The following is a 17,167-nucleotide window of genomic DNA, read 5'->3' on the forward strand; positions in this document are numbered from 1 at the left end:
ACTATTTTATTCTTTTCGTCCAGCGGGTCAATTTATACGAAGTATTTTTTAACTGCGTCCGCATTCACAGGGGATGGAAAATCCTCACCATCCATGGTCGTTAACAACAAGGCTCCACCAGAGAAAACCTTCTTGACCACGAACGGACCTTCATAATTGGGTGTCCATTTGCCCCTTCGATCGTTTTGAGGAGGAAGGATCCTTTTCAGCACCATATCACCAACGTGATATACCCGAGGTCGTACCTTTCTGTCAAAAGCACGCTTCATCCGCTGCTGGTACAACTGCCCATGACAGATGGCTGCCAGCCTCTTTTCTTCAATCAGGCTTAATTCTTCATACCGGGTTCTTACCCATTCCGCCTCTTGCAATTTCACGTCCATCAGGGCTCTCAAAGAGGGAATCTGAACCTCAACAGGTAACACGGCTTCCATTCCTTATACCAGCTTAGAAAGGCTTTGCCCTAGTAGGCGCACCGAGGTTCAATACCCAGGATACCAACTTCCTACTCAATCACACCGTCGGTGCCTTCAAACGTTATACGGGCAACAAAAGCTTATTCACCTTAACCTCCCCCATCAGACATCAGAATCCGTTCGGATTCAGGGTCAGGCCCCTCCTCCAGGATCGGTTCCTCACAATCTTTCGATATGAGCACCTCGAGATGTCCTCATCAGGGAACTCAAACTTCCTCGGTTGATAATCCTCAATGGGTTGCTGGGCGAGGTAATCAGACAATACACTCCCCTTGATTGCCTTCTGAGAGGTACTGAATATCACATTCAATCAAAATCATTTGCCCTCTTGCAACCCGTCCGGTCACTGCTGGCTTCTCAGATATGTACTTGATCAGATCCATCTTGAAATCCACAAAGTGGTATGAACCAGCATATACGGTCTCAGTCGGCGAGCAGCCTATGCCAAAGTACATCAAGTTTTCTCGAGCAGTGAATGTACTGTTTCACAGTCGGTAAACTTTTTGCTAAGGTAAATTGCATGCTCTTTTCAACCAGACTCGTCATGCTGCCCCAGTACACACCTCATAGACCCCTCGAGGACCGTCAAGTACAGATTAACAGTCTCTCTCCATAGGGAGGCAACAGAATCGGAGGCTCCTGCAACTTATTCTTTTATTTTTTCAATGCCCCTTGGCAATCATTATTTCACCTGACCGTTTGATCTGTTTTCATACGGGTTCATACGTGGATGTTAGGCGAGATGTGAACCATGACATGTAGTTCAATCTACCCAGGAGACCACGAACCTTTCTTTCCATTCTCGGTTCAGGCATTTCTTATTTTTTATTTTTATTTTTATTTTTTTTTCTTTTTAAAAGCAGGATCAACCTTGATTCCTCTCTTACAATGAACCCCCAGCAGCTTACCGGCCCGCACTCTGATAGTGCACTCATTCGAATTCAACCTCAGTCTGAATTATCTCAACCGGTCAAACGACTTGCCCCGGTCTGCCAGATGCCCTTCTTCTATTTGGGACTTTGCTATCATGTCATCAACCTAGCATTCGATTTCATGATGAATCAAATCATGAAACAAAGTCACCATGGCTCTCTGATAAGTAGCACCGGCGTTCTGCTTCTCTAGAGGACAGTCTTCTCTCCATGGTAGCTCGTGCACAACGACATCGGTATCCGACCTTGGCATATCCTGACACGACTAGGCGAATGTATCCACATGTTCTTTCAACGGGCTACCATTCAGCTTTCGACTCGCCTCTGACGCGGCCCCAACTTTCATTTCTTTTCCGACCTCGTCGGTACCCAGATTAACGACCTCAACTCGCTCTTCATACGGCTGAATCACCTTCTCCTCTTGTTTCGACAACCTGGCTAATCCCAGCAGATCACAATCTTCTTCGCCTTCTTCTTCGGCATGATAGATCGAATTGTCGAAGTCATATGAGGTGTAACCGATTTGTTATCAATGAGATCCGGAGAATTATTTTTCGACGTCGGCACGAGACAAATCAAAAAGGGAAAAACGAAAACAATCATTGCCATTTTTATTTGTTTTTAAACTGCAAAAATAAATGAAAAACAGAGAACACCGCTTTTAACTGAAAAAACATCCATTTATTTATGATGCAAAATGTTGCAAAATGAAACATGAGGTGGCCCTTACAATGAACCATTACGTGTCGGGCAACACGCATGGCTTTCATGCAAACAGTATTGAGAAACAAGAAATATTACTCTTCCGGATGAGTGGCCGTGCTGAACTTTTTTAGGCCTTCCAGTTCCCTGGTACGCACGATTTTATCCACGACTCCAGTTCACAGTCGTTGTCAGTCTCTTCCCCCACCGCACAGACGCGATCTGAATTTTCAGCGATTACACCCACCATCACCTGACCCTGCACCGGCACGGGATCGGCATTAACAATCAATGACAGTGTAAAATTGAGGGCCTTGGAATCCACCAGGTCTTGGACAGCATGCTTAAAGGCTCTACAACCCTCAATGTTATGCCCAGACGCACCAGAATGGAATCCACACTTAGCGTTCTCATCATAATTAGGTGGCCTCTGATCTGATCTCAATGGAGCTAATGTCCTCAATTGTACCATTCCGAGATCCATCAACTTCTTCAACAGAAGAGCATACGTCATGGGTGGCCTATCAAAATGACGATCAACCCCCTTTCCTCTCACTTGGTTCCCAGCTCTCTGTGCTCTCTGTGGAGTTGGCTGATGTTGCTGTCGGACTGACTGATTACCAGCAGGGGTGGTTACCGCAGCAGTGTGCTGGTAGTAACGATTCCTACTGCGTCCTCTCTGGGCATACACAGCACTCGATTCACCCTCATCCTTGCGCTGGTCATTACCAAAGGATTTCTTCGGTCCAGACGACGAAGCGTTTCCTTGTGTTTCCCCTTTCTTCAGCCAATCTTCAATCCTCCCCACCTTCTCGGCAATTGCTTTCTGCCCCAAGGCGAACTCTTGCATGACATTGATCAGCTCTCCCATCTTCTCTTTCAGCTCGAGAATGTCTGTGTTGGGCGGATTCATCATTCTTGTGTCAATCAAACAGGTTAGAACTGACACCTGCAAAACAGCAAACAGGTTAATATGCATGAATGCAACGTCTATCCATACGAGGAAGCTTCTGTCTTTTGATCCTGGTTTCATCGAGACAGATAATATTTTGACATCCACATTTTGACATTCAAGATGTCTCTCAACCAGATTCTCAATCCGTAATACTCCCCATATGGCTAGGCGTAGGTTAGGTGCATGTGAATGCAAAATGGTGCAGATGAATGCCAAATGGTGCAGATGTATGAATGCAATGCACTGTGCCATCCTCCCAGTCCTCTGATCATCTGTTGTACTGAGCCCCGATTTCTGAACTGATCACAACCATCTGAGGGAAATTGTAACCACAAATCCACCCCAAAGGTTCCGAAATAAACGGAACTGAAAGATACATCATCATCATCATCACCAAACAATCTCTGAGCAGATAACCATAATCCTCTGAATCGGCCCGGGGAATCCTGAAATAAACGGATCCCCACTGATAAATAACTCGGACAGCACTCCGGCGTCTCAGAAAGAAATGTCCATAAATCCGACTTATAAATAGGACTCTGATCAACAGCTGAACCAATTGTCACCACCAAAGTCACCATCAGAACATGCACCTATAAGAATCACCCTCCCCTCACAGGTAAATTCTAATCAGGTCATCCTAAGGCGGATAATAGTCTCGACAATCGGGCAAAGATACTCAATGGGTTTGCCCTTTTGGGTGTGCCATTGTAGCTCTCCTGAGATCGTCTAAACCAAAGATCCGGGAATGAACGGTCACCGAAGTCAATAGTTAAGATGAAGTGACACAACCAAAGTGGATACTCCACAAAGGAAGGGCACTATCAAATGAACCTCGTCCGGCTTGTGGTATGTCACGTTGCAACAATATGCTGATAAAGCAAATGAGGAACGTGAGACCACACTAATCCTAGGTGTATACTCGGGCCTGGGTTTTAGCCCCACTCAGAACACCCACCCCAAACAGAGGAACCACCTGTACAGAGGACAGCAACATGATAGTATGATGCATGCAAATATTTATGCAAATATATACACAGTCAGAATAATAAATGCAATAAATAAAGCGGCACAAGCAACCGAAACCCTATCCTAGAACGCTAGGAGAGACTCGCTTAGGGAAGATGGACCAGCACAGGTCAACATCTCGGGTCCCCAGCAGAGTCGCCAGCTGTCACATCCGCGAAAAACAACCGGCGGGCTAAAACAAAACAACACAGAGCCGCCACCATGCGTTATTTATCCCAAAGAGGGAAAGGAAACGCTCAGAGTAAACCTGGGAAAAGCATGGTCTCGCGACCAGAGAGAAAGGGTACGGGAGTCGGTTACGCAAGTGGAAGGTATTAGCACCCCTCACATCCGTCGTACTCGACGGGATCCACGCTCTAAAAGAAAGAAAAGGTTGCTAAAACAAACATCACACACACACACTACAGGTGGAGGAAGAGGAAGAGGGCTCGCTAGAGCATCGCATCCTATGCCTACGTATCTCGTCTGGAACGAGAATCAGAGCTGCCGTAGTTCGGCTCACGCACGCCGAAACAAGACACACACAAACTCAGGCAAACATGGAACCCGAACGCCAATCGCTGGACTTACATCGGCTTCCGAACCAAACAAACACACTCAGGATACGGACAACCAATCGCTGGGCTTACATCCATATCCTGACACACAAGAGGGTTAACAAGCAAACACACACAAAAAAAAAAAAATTGCCCGGAGAGACCTCGCACGGTCTCCTGCCTACGTACCTCATCTGGTATGAGGATCAGGGCGACGTAGTTCCCCTTTCATCTGCTTCACCCCGATCTCCAGAAAAGGAAGTGTTGAGGCATTTTCTGGAGATCGGGGTTCAATTGGAGAAAAGGAAGTGTTGAGACATTTTCTGGAGATCGGGGTTCAATTGGAGAAAGGGAAATGTTGCGACATTTTCTGGAGAGCGGGGTTCAAATGGAGATTGGAGTTGAAGATTAAATCCGGGATGAGGTCCTCAGGGATTTCTCCAGTATCGCACTACTGGGGAAGTACTGTTGATAAAAAACGGTGCCAAACTCCTCGGAGCAACACCTTCACCCTCAGGCAACCACTTCTCAAACGGTATCCACGGTCTGAGACTAGCTCATGCTTGCAATATGATGCATGATTGATTTTTCTGCGTAATGCTCCATAATTATGGAAATGCTACGCGATTTATTTTTCCCTGCAACATGCTATGCTATTTACATGATGCATGTATAAAAAGTATCCCCCTCAAGGGACTCTTCTAAGGAGCTCGAGACACTCTGCTGAGGAACTCGCCACCACTCCAATCTCCACCCTGCTGGGGAATAGCGCTGCTGCTGGGAAAAGGCAACCCTTGCCGGGGAAAAACCTCCTTTGCACCCAATCCGCTCGAGGAATTGCTAGGGATAGAACCAACAGCGCTCTGTGGGGATACACCAGTCTTGACTAGCTGGGGATATTTATCCCGACTCTGCTTGAGAAACCACCACACACAGATACTTCCGCTGGGGAAATTGTCACCTTCAGGCCTGGCGACTGGGGAAGCATTGATCCAAGACCTGCTGGGGATAACCATCCTGACCCTGCTAGGGAGACCTTGAATCTGCTGGGGAGTTAGTCCTCACGACTCTGCTTGGAGAGATGAGGAAAATCTGGTACTGAACACCATACGACTCGTCGACCCCTTGGTATTCATATCCAACTCCCATGTCAGCTTTCCAATTTTGAGAACTCCCAGACTCGTCTGGACTTTTCTGCTCCATCATCTTGTATTCCAAACCGCTTCGCGCCCGACGGAGAGCGAACTCCTGGGATTTACACAAACCTTTCAATTTTCCGACTTTGAAGAGTCTTCTTGATTAATATCCAGGATCGTCGTACGTCCTTCCGTCGTCCTTTCACCATTCTTCCATTCATTCGTCCCTGATTGGACTCCATGGGGATTTGTTTCGTCAAAAGCTTCCACATCACAACCTGCAAGTGAGGGAAAATATCTAACAGTACCTGCAAAAGAGATCGTTAGATAAAACCATGCCCCAGGCGTGTGAAGATTTCAACACTTGGGTCACTCAACCTTCCGAATAAGATTTCAAACTTTCAATCTTATAAACATGCATTGGAAGGGACCTGTATGTCTTAAAATGCAAAGATTCTACATCAAAAATAATCGGATGTTTTTGCAATCAAAGCGGTAATGAAAACACAAAAACAAAATTATTTGACTGAATATGCATTTTATTGATTGAAAAGGTGTGGCTCAAATGAGCAATACAAAGGAAGCAATTCCTGAAAAGAGGTAATTGCGCACAAAAGGAAAAATCTATCCTAATGGCAATGTGAAACCGCGATCTCATCGAGTTCCAACTCAGTTACACCCCATATGTCCTCAGACTCTCCGTGCTTTCTGCCTTCTGAACAAGACGTTTCTGATTGATCCCTACCGGGTATTATCCATGTGCCTTAACCAAAGCGCAAACGATCATGCCAGACGCAGTTGTTCGTTTCAATCCCTCTTTTGCCTGGACCGCCCTTTCGGGTTTTCAGTCCACCGGGATACCCTTTTTTGCCCAAGTCGCCTTTTCAGGTTTTCGACTTGCCGGGTGTACATTTTTTCTTTTATCCCTAAGTTTTGCCCGAACCTTTCTTTCTGTTTTTTGGTTCGCCGGGATGCCCATTTTTGCCTGGACTATTTTATTCTTTTCGTCCAGCGGGTCAATTTATACGAAGTATTTTTTAACTGCGTCCGCATTCACAGGGGATGGAAAATCCTCACCATCCATGGTCGTTAACAACAAGGCTCCACCAGAGAAAACCTTCTTGACCACGAACGGACCTTCATAATTGGGTGTCCATTTGCCCCTTCGATCGTTTTGAGGAGGAAGGATCCTTTTCAGCACCATATCACCAACGTGATATACCCGAGGTCGTACCTTTCTGTCAAAAGCACGCTTCATCCGCTGCTGGTACAACTGCCCATGACAGATGGCTGCCAGCCTCTTTTCTTCAATCAGGCTTAATTCTTCATACCGGGTTCTTACCCATTCCGCCTCTTGCAATTTCACGTCCATCAGGGCTCTCAAAGAGGGAATCTGAACCTCAACAGGTAACACGGCTTCCATTCCTTATACCAGCTTAGAAAGGCTTTGCCCTAGTAGGCGCACCGAGGTTCAATACCCAGGATACCAACTTCCTACTCAATCACACCGTCGGTGCCTTCAAACGTTATACGGGCAACAAAAGCTTATTCACCTTAACCTCCCCCATCAGACATCAGAATCCGTTCGGATTCAGGGTCAGGCCCCTCCTCCAGGATCGGTTCCTCACAATCTTTCGATATGAGCACCTCGAGATGTCCTCATCAGGGAACTCAAACTTCCTCGGTTGATAATCCTCAATGGGTTGCTGGGCGAGGTAATCAGACAATACACTCCCCTTGATTGCCTTCTGAGAGGTACTGAATATCACATTCAATCAAAATCATTTGCCCTCTTGCAACCCGTCCGGTCACTGCTGGCTTCTCAGATATGTACTTGATCAGATCCATCTTGAAATCCACAAAGTGGTATGAACCAGCATATACGGTCTCAGTCGGCGAGCAGCCTATGCCAAAGTACATCAAGTTTTCTCGAGCAGTGAATGTACTGTTTCACAGTCGGTAAACTTTTTGCTAAGGTAAATTGCATGCTCTTTTCAACCAGACTCGTCATGCTGCCCCAGTACACACCTCATAGACCCCTCGAGGACCGTCAAGTACAGATTAACAGTCTCTCTCCATAGGGAGGCAACAGAATCGGAGGCTCCTGCAACTTATTCTTTTATTTTTTCAATGCCCCTTGGCAATCATTATTTCACCTGACCGTTTGATCTGTTTTCATACGGGTTCATACGTGGATGTTAGGCGAGATGTGAACCATGACATGTAGTTCAATCTACCCAGGAGACCACGAACCTTTCTTTCCATTCTCGGTTCAGGCATTTCTTATTTTTTATTTTTTATTTTTATTTTTTTTTCTTTTTAAAAGCAGGATCAACCTTGATTCCTCTCTTACAATGAACCCCCAGCAGCTTACCGGCCCGCACTCTGATAGTGCACTCATTCGAATTCAACCTCAGTCTGAATTATCTCAACCGGTCAAACGACTTGCCCCGGTCTGCCAGATGCCCTTCTTCTATTTGGGACTTTGCTATCATGTCATCAACCTAGCATTCGATTTCATGATGAATCAAATCATGAAACAAAGTCACCATGGCTCTCTGATAAGTAGCACCGGCGTTCTGCTTCTCTAGAGGACAGTCTTCTCTCCATGGTAGCTCGTGCACAACGACATCGGTATCTGACCCTGGCATATCCTGACACGACCAGGCGAATGTATCCACATGTTCTTTCAACGGGCTACCATTCAGCTTTCGACTCGCCTCTGACGCGGCCCCAACTTTCATTTCTTTTCCGACCTCGTCGGTACCCAGATTAACGACCTCAACTCGCTCTTCATACGGCTGAATCACCTTCTCCTCTTGTTTCGACAACCTGGCTAATCCCAGCAGATCACAATCTTCTTCGCCTTCTTCTTCGGCATGATAGATCGAATTGTCGAAGTCATATGAGGTGTAACCGATTTGTTATCAATGAGATCCGGAGAACTATTTTTCGACGTCGGCACGAGACAAATCAAAAAGGGAAAAACGAAAACAATCATTGCCATTTTTATTTGTTTTTAAACTGCAAAAATAAATGAAAAACAGGGAACACCGCTTTTAACTGAAAAAACATCCATTTATTTATGATGCAAAATGTTGCAAAATGAAACATGAGGTGGCCCTTACAATGAACCATTACGTGTCGGGCAACACGCATGGCTTTCATGCAAACAGTATTGAGAAACAAGAAATATTACTCTTCCGGATGAGTGGCCGTGCTGATCTTTTTTAGGCCTTCCAGTTCCCTGGTACGCACGATTTTATCCATGACTCCAGTTCACAGTCGTTGTCAGTCTCTTCCCCCACCGCACAGACGCGATCTGAATTTTCAGCGATTACACCCACCATCACCTGACCCTGCACCGGCACGGGATCGGCATTAACAATCAATGACAGTGTAAAATTGAGGGCCTTGGAATCCACCAGGTCTTGGACAGCATGCTTAAAGGCTCTACAACCCTCAATGTTATGCCCAGACGCACCAGAATGGAATCCACACTTAGCGTTCTCATCATAATTAGGTGGCCTCTGATCTGATCTCAATGGAGCTAATGTCCTCAATTGTACCATTCCGAGATCCATCAACTTCTTCAACAGAAGAGCATACGTCATGGGTGGCCTATCAAAATGACGATCAACCCCCTTTCCTCTCACTTGGTTCCCAGCTCTCTGTGCTCTCTGTGGAGTTGGCTGATGTTGCTGTCGGACTGACTGATTACCAGCAGGGGTGGTTACCGCAGCAGTGTGCTGGTAGTAACGATTCCTACTGCGTCCTCTCTGGGCATACACAGCACTCGATTCACCCTCATCCTTGCGCTGGTCATTACCAAAGGATTTCTTCGGTCCAGACGACGAAGCGTTTCCTTGTGTTTCCCCTTTCTTCAGCCAGTCTTCAATCCTCCCCACCTTCTCGGCAATTGCTTTCTGCCCCAAGGAGAACTCTTGCATGACATTGATCAGCTCTCCCATCTTCTCTTTCAGCTCGAGAATGTCTGTGTTGGGCGGATTCATCATTCCTGTGTCAATCAAACAGGTTAGAACTGACACCTGCAAAACAGCAAACAGGTTAATATGCATGAATGCAACGTCTATCCATACGAGGAGGCTTCTGTCTTTTGATCCTGGTTTCATCGAGACAGATAATATTTTGACATCCACATTTTGACATTCAAGATGTCTCTCAACCAGATTCTCAATCCGTAATACTCCCCATATGGCTAGGCGTAGGTTAGGTGCATATGAATGCAAAATGGTGCATATGAATGCCAAATGGTGCAGATGTATGAATGCAATGCACTGTGCCATCCTCCCAGTCCTCTGATCATCTGTTGTACTGAGCCCCGATTTCTAAACTGATCACAACCATCTGAGGGAAATTGTAACCACAAATCCACCCCAAAGGTTCCGAAATAAACGGAACTGAAAGATACACCATCATCATCATCACCAAACAATCTCTGAGCAGATAACCATAATCCTCTGAATCGGCCCGGGGAATCCTGAAATAAACGGATCCCCACTGATAAATAACTCGGACAGCACTCCGGCGTCTCAGAAAGAAATGTCCATAAATCCGACTTATAAATAGGACTCTGATCAACAGCTGAACCATTAGTCACCACCAAAGTCACCATCAGAACATGCACCTATAAGAATCACCCTCCCCTCACAGGTAAATTCTAATCAGGTCATCCTAAGGCGGATAATAGTCTCGACAATCGGGCAAAGATACTCAATGGGTTTGCCCTTTCGGGTGTGCCATTGTAGCTCTCCTGAGATCGTCTAAACCAAAGATCCGGGAATGAACGGTCACCGAAGTCAATAGTTCAGATGAAGTGACACAACCAAAGTGGATACTCCACAAAGGAAGGGCACTATCAAATGAACCTCGTCCGGCTTGTGGTATGTCACGTTGCAACAATATGCTGATAAAGCAAATGAGGAACGTGAGACCACACTAATCCTAGGTGTATACTCGGGCCTGGGTTTTAGCCCCACTCAGAACACCCACCCCAAACAGAGGAACCACCTGTACAGAGGACAGCAACATGATAGTATGATGCATGCAAATATTTATGCAAATATATACACAGTCAGAATAATAAATGCAATAAATAAAGCGGCACAAGCAACCGAAACCCTATCCTAGAACGCTAGGAGAGACTCGCTTAGGGAAGATGGACCAGCACAGGTCAACATCTCGGGTCCCCAGCAGAGTCGCCAGCTGTCGCATCCGCGAAAAATAACCGGCGGGCTAAAACAAAACAACACAGAGCCGCCACCATGCGTTATTTATCCCAAAGAGGGAAAGGAAAGGCTCAGAGTAAACCTGGGAAAAGCATGGTCTCGCGACCAGAGAGAAAGGGTACGGGAGTCGGTTACGCAAGGGGAAGGTATTAGCACCCCTCACATCCGTCGTACTCGACGGGATCCACGCTCTAAAAGAAAGAAAAGGTTGCTAAAACAAACATCACACACACACACTACAGGTGGAGGAAGAGGAAGAGGGCTCGCTAGGGCATCGCATCCTATGCCTACGTATCTCGTCTGGAACGAGAATCAGAGCTGCCGTAGTTCGGCTCACGCACGCCGAAACAAGACACACACAAACTCAGGCAAACATGGAACCCGAACGCCAATCGCTGGACTTACATCGGCTTCCGAACCAAACAAACACACTCAGGATACGGACAGCCAATCGCTGGGCTTACATCCATATCCTGACACACAAGAGGGTTAACAAGCAAACACACACAAAAAAGAAAAAAAGTGCCCGGAGAGACCTCGCACGGTCTCCTGCCTACGTACCTCATCTGGTATGAGGATCAGGGCGACGTAGTTCCCCTGAACGGGAAAGAAATTCTAACCAGATACAAAGGGAGACACACTACTAGGGAGCTGTACTCGAGCCTAGATGTTATCATGCATCATTGCCCTATGTTATGGTTTCTATCCTAACTTGCTCAGGCAGCAAGCTAATCCTAACCAGGCAAAGCAAAACACACATGCTCAATCAAAATAAAGCAAACATTCACAAGTAGCACACACTATATCCAGTCAAGTGAGGCTCAAACAAGGGTGAGGCTGCAAGAGCAAGCCAACTGTACAGGGTAGTGTTCGCTCTTAACCCTGACATTGAGAGTCAGAGTGAAGCAGATGAAAGGTGAGTGAAGATGAGACTTCACAGCTCTTATCCCTGGCCAGGGAGAGCTTCAGACAAAGGAGCGTGGGTCCAGAAAGTGGGAACCCTTCTACACTCACTACTAGAAAAACTGTTATTAGCGTCGGCCATTTACAGACGCTAACGGTGAAAAAACAGAAACTAATATGTGGTTAGCGTCGGTTTGGCGTCGGTGTCGGGCCTTGAATAAAAGTTGCGAAGCTACTGTGTAACGTCGGCTAAAGATACACTGAGGCTACGTAGCCTCGGGGAGACGGAGGCTAAAGCGGACACTAATTGAACCGATGCTATGTTGTTTCAAAACCATGAAAAGTCAATATTATGTTTAGCGTTGGCCTGTCCGACTCTAAAGTCAACAAAAAAAGTCAACAGATAGCGTCCGTGTCACCGACCCTAAAGTCAACATAGAAAAGTCTATAATAATATTTAGCCTTGCATACACCGACTCTAAAGTCAACAAAAAAGGACAATAACGGGTTGCAACATGACAACCTCACTCGAACAAATTTTTTCAATCCACAATATCATATTTATGGTAAAACATTTGGAAACAATTTTAAACATTCGTGAAAGTAACTACAAAAGTTCTACCCACGTTAACTTTCAAAAAACATACACAAAAAGTAATCACATCCGAGATTAATTCGTTCTACTAAAAGTACAAGATCAATCTTCATCTAGTGATTGATCATCCAAATCGTCATCATAATGATGAGAATGTGATACAAAAGTTGAAGTGTCAAATTTCTTCATCATAAATTCCTTCCAAGCATTCATCTCCCTCTCCATCCTTTGTGCAGTCTCGGTAGCAGCTTTTGCAGCCTCGGTAGCAGCTCGCATTGCTTTGTTAGCCTCTTGTAATTGGGTCGTTGCAGCCTCGACAATTTTACCTCGATGTACTTCTTGGCATTATCCCAAGCACCGCCAGTGTTGGATGCAGAGATGGCAATCTGTAATCAACACAACAACCACATTGCATCATGAATTAATATTGATTGTATTACAAGCAGCAGACAGTGGGTACCAAACATTAATTACCTGTACACCAGAAACCAATGATCCGGCAAGGACACCAGAAAGTGTTTCAACACCAAAAAAGATCCCAACAATAAGGGGTGTTAGCATAACAAGGGCACCAGGTGGGATCATTTCTTTGATGGAAGCGTCGGTGGAGATTGTCACACATGTGGCATAGTCAGGTTTCGCAGCTCCCTCCATCAATCCAGGAATCGTGTTGAATTGCCTGCGAACTTCCTCAACCATCTTCAATGCTGCACTTCCGACACTCTTCATGGTCATGGCAGAAAACCAGTAAGGGAGCATGGCGCCCACAATCAGACCGATGAAAACCTTGGGAGTCAGGACATCGACGGTTGTAACACCAGCACGAATCACAAAGGCACCAAAAAGGGCCAAAGACACAAGGGCGGCAGAACCAATAGCAAACCCCTACAACATAGTTACAACATACATCAAGAACTTAACTAGAATAATAGAATATATTGAACTAGGTGAAAAGAAAAGAAAAAAAAAGAGGAAAACTGAACCTTTCCAATGGCAGCAGTTGTGTTTCCTGCAGCATCAAGAGCATCGGTTCTCTCACGAATTCTGTGACTCATTCCAACCATCTCAGCAATACCTCCGGCATTGTCACTGATTGGACCATATGCATCGATGGCTAATCCGGTTGCTATAGTACTCAACATTCCAAGTGCAGCAACAGCAACACCATACATAGCAGCAAAACTGAAACTTACAAAAATACTAATTGCAATGGCAAAAATTGGAATGATAACAGACTTGTATCCCAAGGCAAGACCAAAGATAACATTGGTAGCAGCACCAGTCCTGCAGGAATCAGCAACATCTTGCACAGGGCTGCAAAATTCAGAAAGAAAATGTAACTCCTGTTAATATTTAATCAATTAGATGAATGAAGATGAAAATGCAAAATATGATTCAGAATTGCTTTTACCTGTATGCATTGCTGGTATAGTATTCAGTAACAAATCCAATGATAAGCCCTGCCCAAAGTCCAACAGAAACACACAAGAATAGCTGCCTGCAAAGCCAAAATCAATCCAGTAAGTACGAAGACTGTTCAAAATTTATGATTCAAATCATTATTTCGTAAATAGACTGAAACCCTAACAATAAGTGTTATGAAACTAACCAGTTCTTGACAACTTTCTGCTCTCCAAAATTGAAGATGGTGAAGGTAGATGGGAGTGCTATCCAACTAACAATTGCAATTCCAACAATCATCAGTACTGTTGAAATAACAAGCTGTTTTTTCAATGCTGGCTCAATTTCCTTTACAAGTTTGATCTCAAAAAAGTCGGTTGCAAATAAGGTGGTGAGCAAACAAACAAGGAGGCCCACAGAACTGATGATGAGAGGGAACAACATGGCAGTGAACTCATGATTTATCCCAAAAGAAGAGATGGAAGCAACAACAAGGGCAGCACAAGATGCCTCTGCATATGAACCAAATAGATCGGATCCCATACCGGCAATATCACCAACATTATCACCAACATTATCAGCAATAACCTGAATACACAAGAGTTCAAGGAGACATAAGCAAAAAACTAAATAAACCAAAAACCAAAAGCAATATAAAAAACAGCAAAACTAGAAAGAGAAACTAGAAAGAAAAGAAAATTTAGTTCTGCTTCACCCTTTTGTTTCTATTTGAACCCTCATTCACGTCACATCACGCTTATCTTCATCAATGCCCTCTATCTGCTTCACTAGTAGAGCAATCAAAAATCTCTTCAAGTACGATCCATTTTCTATAAGGCAAATAATTAACTCGTCAACCACTGAAAATTAAAACATATATTAGACAAAAATGAATGGCTGATAAGTTCCTAATGGGTATTAGGAGAAAATCAGATAACTTCCTAATGGGTATTAGGAGAGAATGGAATACATGCATTCCAAGGGATTTTTATTTTATTTTCAGTGGTTCAAAAATTAAACATGACGATATACACCATTCACAATTAACAGCCGATTTCTTGATACATACCTCTACGTATCCATCTCCAAAGTTGATGCCATTTCCAAAATAGGTGCGAGAGATATGACGGTTAAGGGATGCTGAGTTGAACTGTGTCAATACAAATACTTTGTTGATCCCGCTGTTGATGCAGTTGCTCATTGGAATGTCTATAAGCCTGTAGCATCCACCAACAGGAACCTGAAAAATGTAAACAATACTATGTATCATTACCGAATGAAACAATTCTCGAATTTTGAGTCAACAAAAACAATGGTTTGGTTAACTCACAGCTGGTGTAGCAGCTCGTTTGGTAAGAGAAAAAAGTTGAACACCAGAACCTCCTCCCAGTATGATGGAAACAACATTTTTAGGGTTGGCTTTTCTTCTCAAAAAAGACGGAACTTGAAATGTCTGAAGTTGTCACACATAAATACGAATCCAAGAATCATTTACCAAATAATGACATAAAATTTAGCTGCAGAATCTAAGGACCTAAGCCTTGAGTGTCATATTGATCAATACCATAACATTTGGATCACCCAAAATTGATTTTAACATGTTCGGTTGCTCTCATGTAGAACTGATTTTTCTTTCTATAACATACTGTAAAACATACTGTAAATCACTGTAAAACATACTGTAAATCATGTAGAACTGATTTTTCTTTCTTAACACAGCTCAACTCACTTTTGCAACAATTTATCTAAAACATACTGTAAATCACTTTTAGCCAGAATTACTTTTACAGAATCAATTCAATCAAAATCAATTTTCTTCACGGCAGAACCAAATACACAGACGAACTTTAAACTAAATTTGATTAATTCAAATTAGTGGAAACATACAAACATACCCGTAACCAAAACACAGAGACAAAAGGTTGAATAAACTATTTCTTCAACTGTATTCCATAGCATTTGAGAACGTCTGTACATAAAAATTCATGGATAGTAAATTGAATATGGAATCAAATCATGTATATACCGAGAAATAAAAATTAAAAAGGGAATAAGCATGTAGTCCGTTATGTGAGGAATTGAATTGGAACCTGGAGTAATCAGAGAGGGGGATGAAGAATATGAATCAGAATCAGAAACTAGCGATGATGCTTGCGACGTCGTTTGGTGTGGGAGTGAGACTTGGTTTTTTTTCGGTTCTTAACGGAGTCCTTGTCGCGGTCTCGGCGATTACGGTGGTGACGCCTGCGACGGTGAGAGGAAGAATCGGAAGAGAGAGAGGAAGAATCAGATTAGGGTTTTCGTTTTGTGAAATGAAATGGAGGGAGAATGAAAAATGACGAGGGAAAAGGAAAGAGGGAAATAAGCTGATTTTTGGTACGAAATAGAAAATTCCATAGAGTCCGCTTGGCGGACTCTAATTAATAAATAAAATACTTAAACCTTAAATATATATATATATATTATAGATAAATCAATGGAAATTGTATATGTTATAAGAATAGAGTCGGCTCAGCGGACTCTAAGTAAATAAATACTAATTAAAAAATAATGCTACTAGATAGAGTCGGTCTCACCGACTCTAAATAAATTAATCAAACATTCTTCAAATATAAAATAACAAGTAGTGTCGGTTTTGCCGACACTGATAAAAAAAATAACTTATCTTACAAGTGTACCTAGATAGAGTCCGTTAGTGTAGGCTTAGCCGACACTAATAGTGTCCGTGTCGGTGGCCGACTCTAAACTAGGAGGCTAAAATGACTTATTCTAGTAGTGACTCAAGACTCTGACTCAACTGATCTTGGGTTAATGTCCCAATGCATCAACACGGTGGTGTGAGCAGAGGGACGACTCAACAAGAATAGCAGGGGATGGATTGCACATCCCTTGGGTTCTGCCAATTGCCTCATAGAGGTCTTTACCTGCTTGGGGACAAAAGTAAACAATCACAAACATCGCCTCTTAAGGAGGACTTCAGACAGTTGCCTGGCTAAATAACAAGCCAGGTCTTCCAGACTACATGGAGACAAGAGAGTCTACCTCAATCGGTTTATACAACCAAGCAGCCGCACAGCAAGTTCTTAAAGAACTAAAGCGACTATGGTACCTGAAATCAATCTAATACAGTTAGTATACCCATCACACAGTCAAAACAAACAAGTTAAGAATCAACAGTCAATGTAATCAAACAATGCAATGTGCAAAGCACAATCAACTCAAGTGAGCCAAGCATCCTACAAAATAAACCAAG

At 43.9% G+C, this 17,167-nt stretch overlaps 1 protein-coding gene and 1 long non-coding RNA gene across 3 annotated transcripts; both read right to left on the minus strand.

Moving 5' to 3' along the window:
- Positions 1-12,722: 12,722 nt before the first annotated feature.
- Positions 12,723-14,517, minus strand: LOC127081293 (pyrophosphate-energized vacuolar membrane proton pump 1). Its single transcript, XM_051021565.1, has 5 exons — positions 14,123-14,517; positions 13,925-14,011; positions 13,497-13,827; positions 12,988-13,398; positions 12,723-12,899 (listed from the first exon to the last, which is right to left on the minus strand). Exons 1-5 carry the CDS (start codon positions 14,455-14,457, stop codon positions 12,723-12,725), a joined length of 1,341 nt encoding a protein of 446 aa, XP_050877522.1. The 5' UTR covers positions 14,458-14,517.
- A 109-nt stretch (positions 14,518-14,626) lies between these two features.
- On the minus strand, positions 14,627-16,024 carry LOC127085381 (uncharacterized). Of its 2 annotated transcripts, XR_007789112.1 has the most exons (4): positions 15,810-16,024; positions 15,245-15,367; positions 14,984-15,154; positions 14,627-14,744 (listed from the first exon to the last, which is right to left on the minus strand). It is a non-coding gene; the product is annotated as an uncharacterized LOC127085381 (long non-coding RNA). The 2 variants fall into 2 exon arrangements; XR_007789111.1 differs by having other exon boundaries at positions 15,245-16,017.
- Positions 16,025-17,167: the final 1,143 nt, after the last annotated feature.

This window comes from Lathyrus oleraceus, chromosome 5, assembly GCF_024323335.1.
Source record: "Lathyrus oleraceus cultivar Zhongwan6 chromosome 5, CAAS_Psat_ZW6_1.0, whole genome shotgun sequence".
In the NCBI taxonomy this organism is placed as follows: Eukaryota; Viridiplantae; Streptophyta; class Magnoliopsida; order Fabales; family Fabaceae; genus Lathyrus; species Lathyrus oleraceus.

What these genes read in the sequence shown, in the direction of transcription:
- LOC127081293 (XM_051021565.1), bottom strand. Translation starts at nt 14,457, where the DNA reads ATGGGATCCGATCTATTTGGTTCATATGCAGAGGCATCTTGTGCTGCC. An exon ending in TATACCAGCAATGCATACAG is followed by an intron (nt 13,828 to 13,924) that starts GTAAAAGCAATT and finishes TGAATTTTGCAG; the next exon opens with CCCTGTGCAAGATGTTGCTG. An exon ending in CATTGGTTTCTGGTGTACAG is followed by an intron (nt 12,900 to 12,987) that starts GTAATTAATGTT and finishes TGTTGATTACAG; the next exon opens with ATTGCCATCTCTGCATCCAA.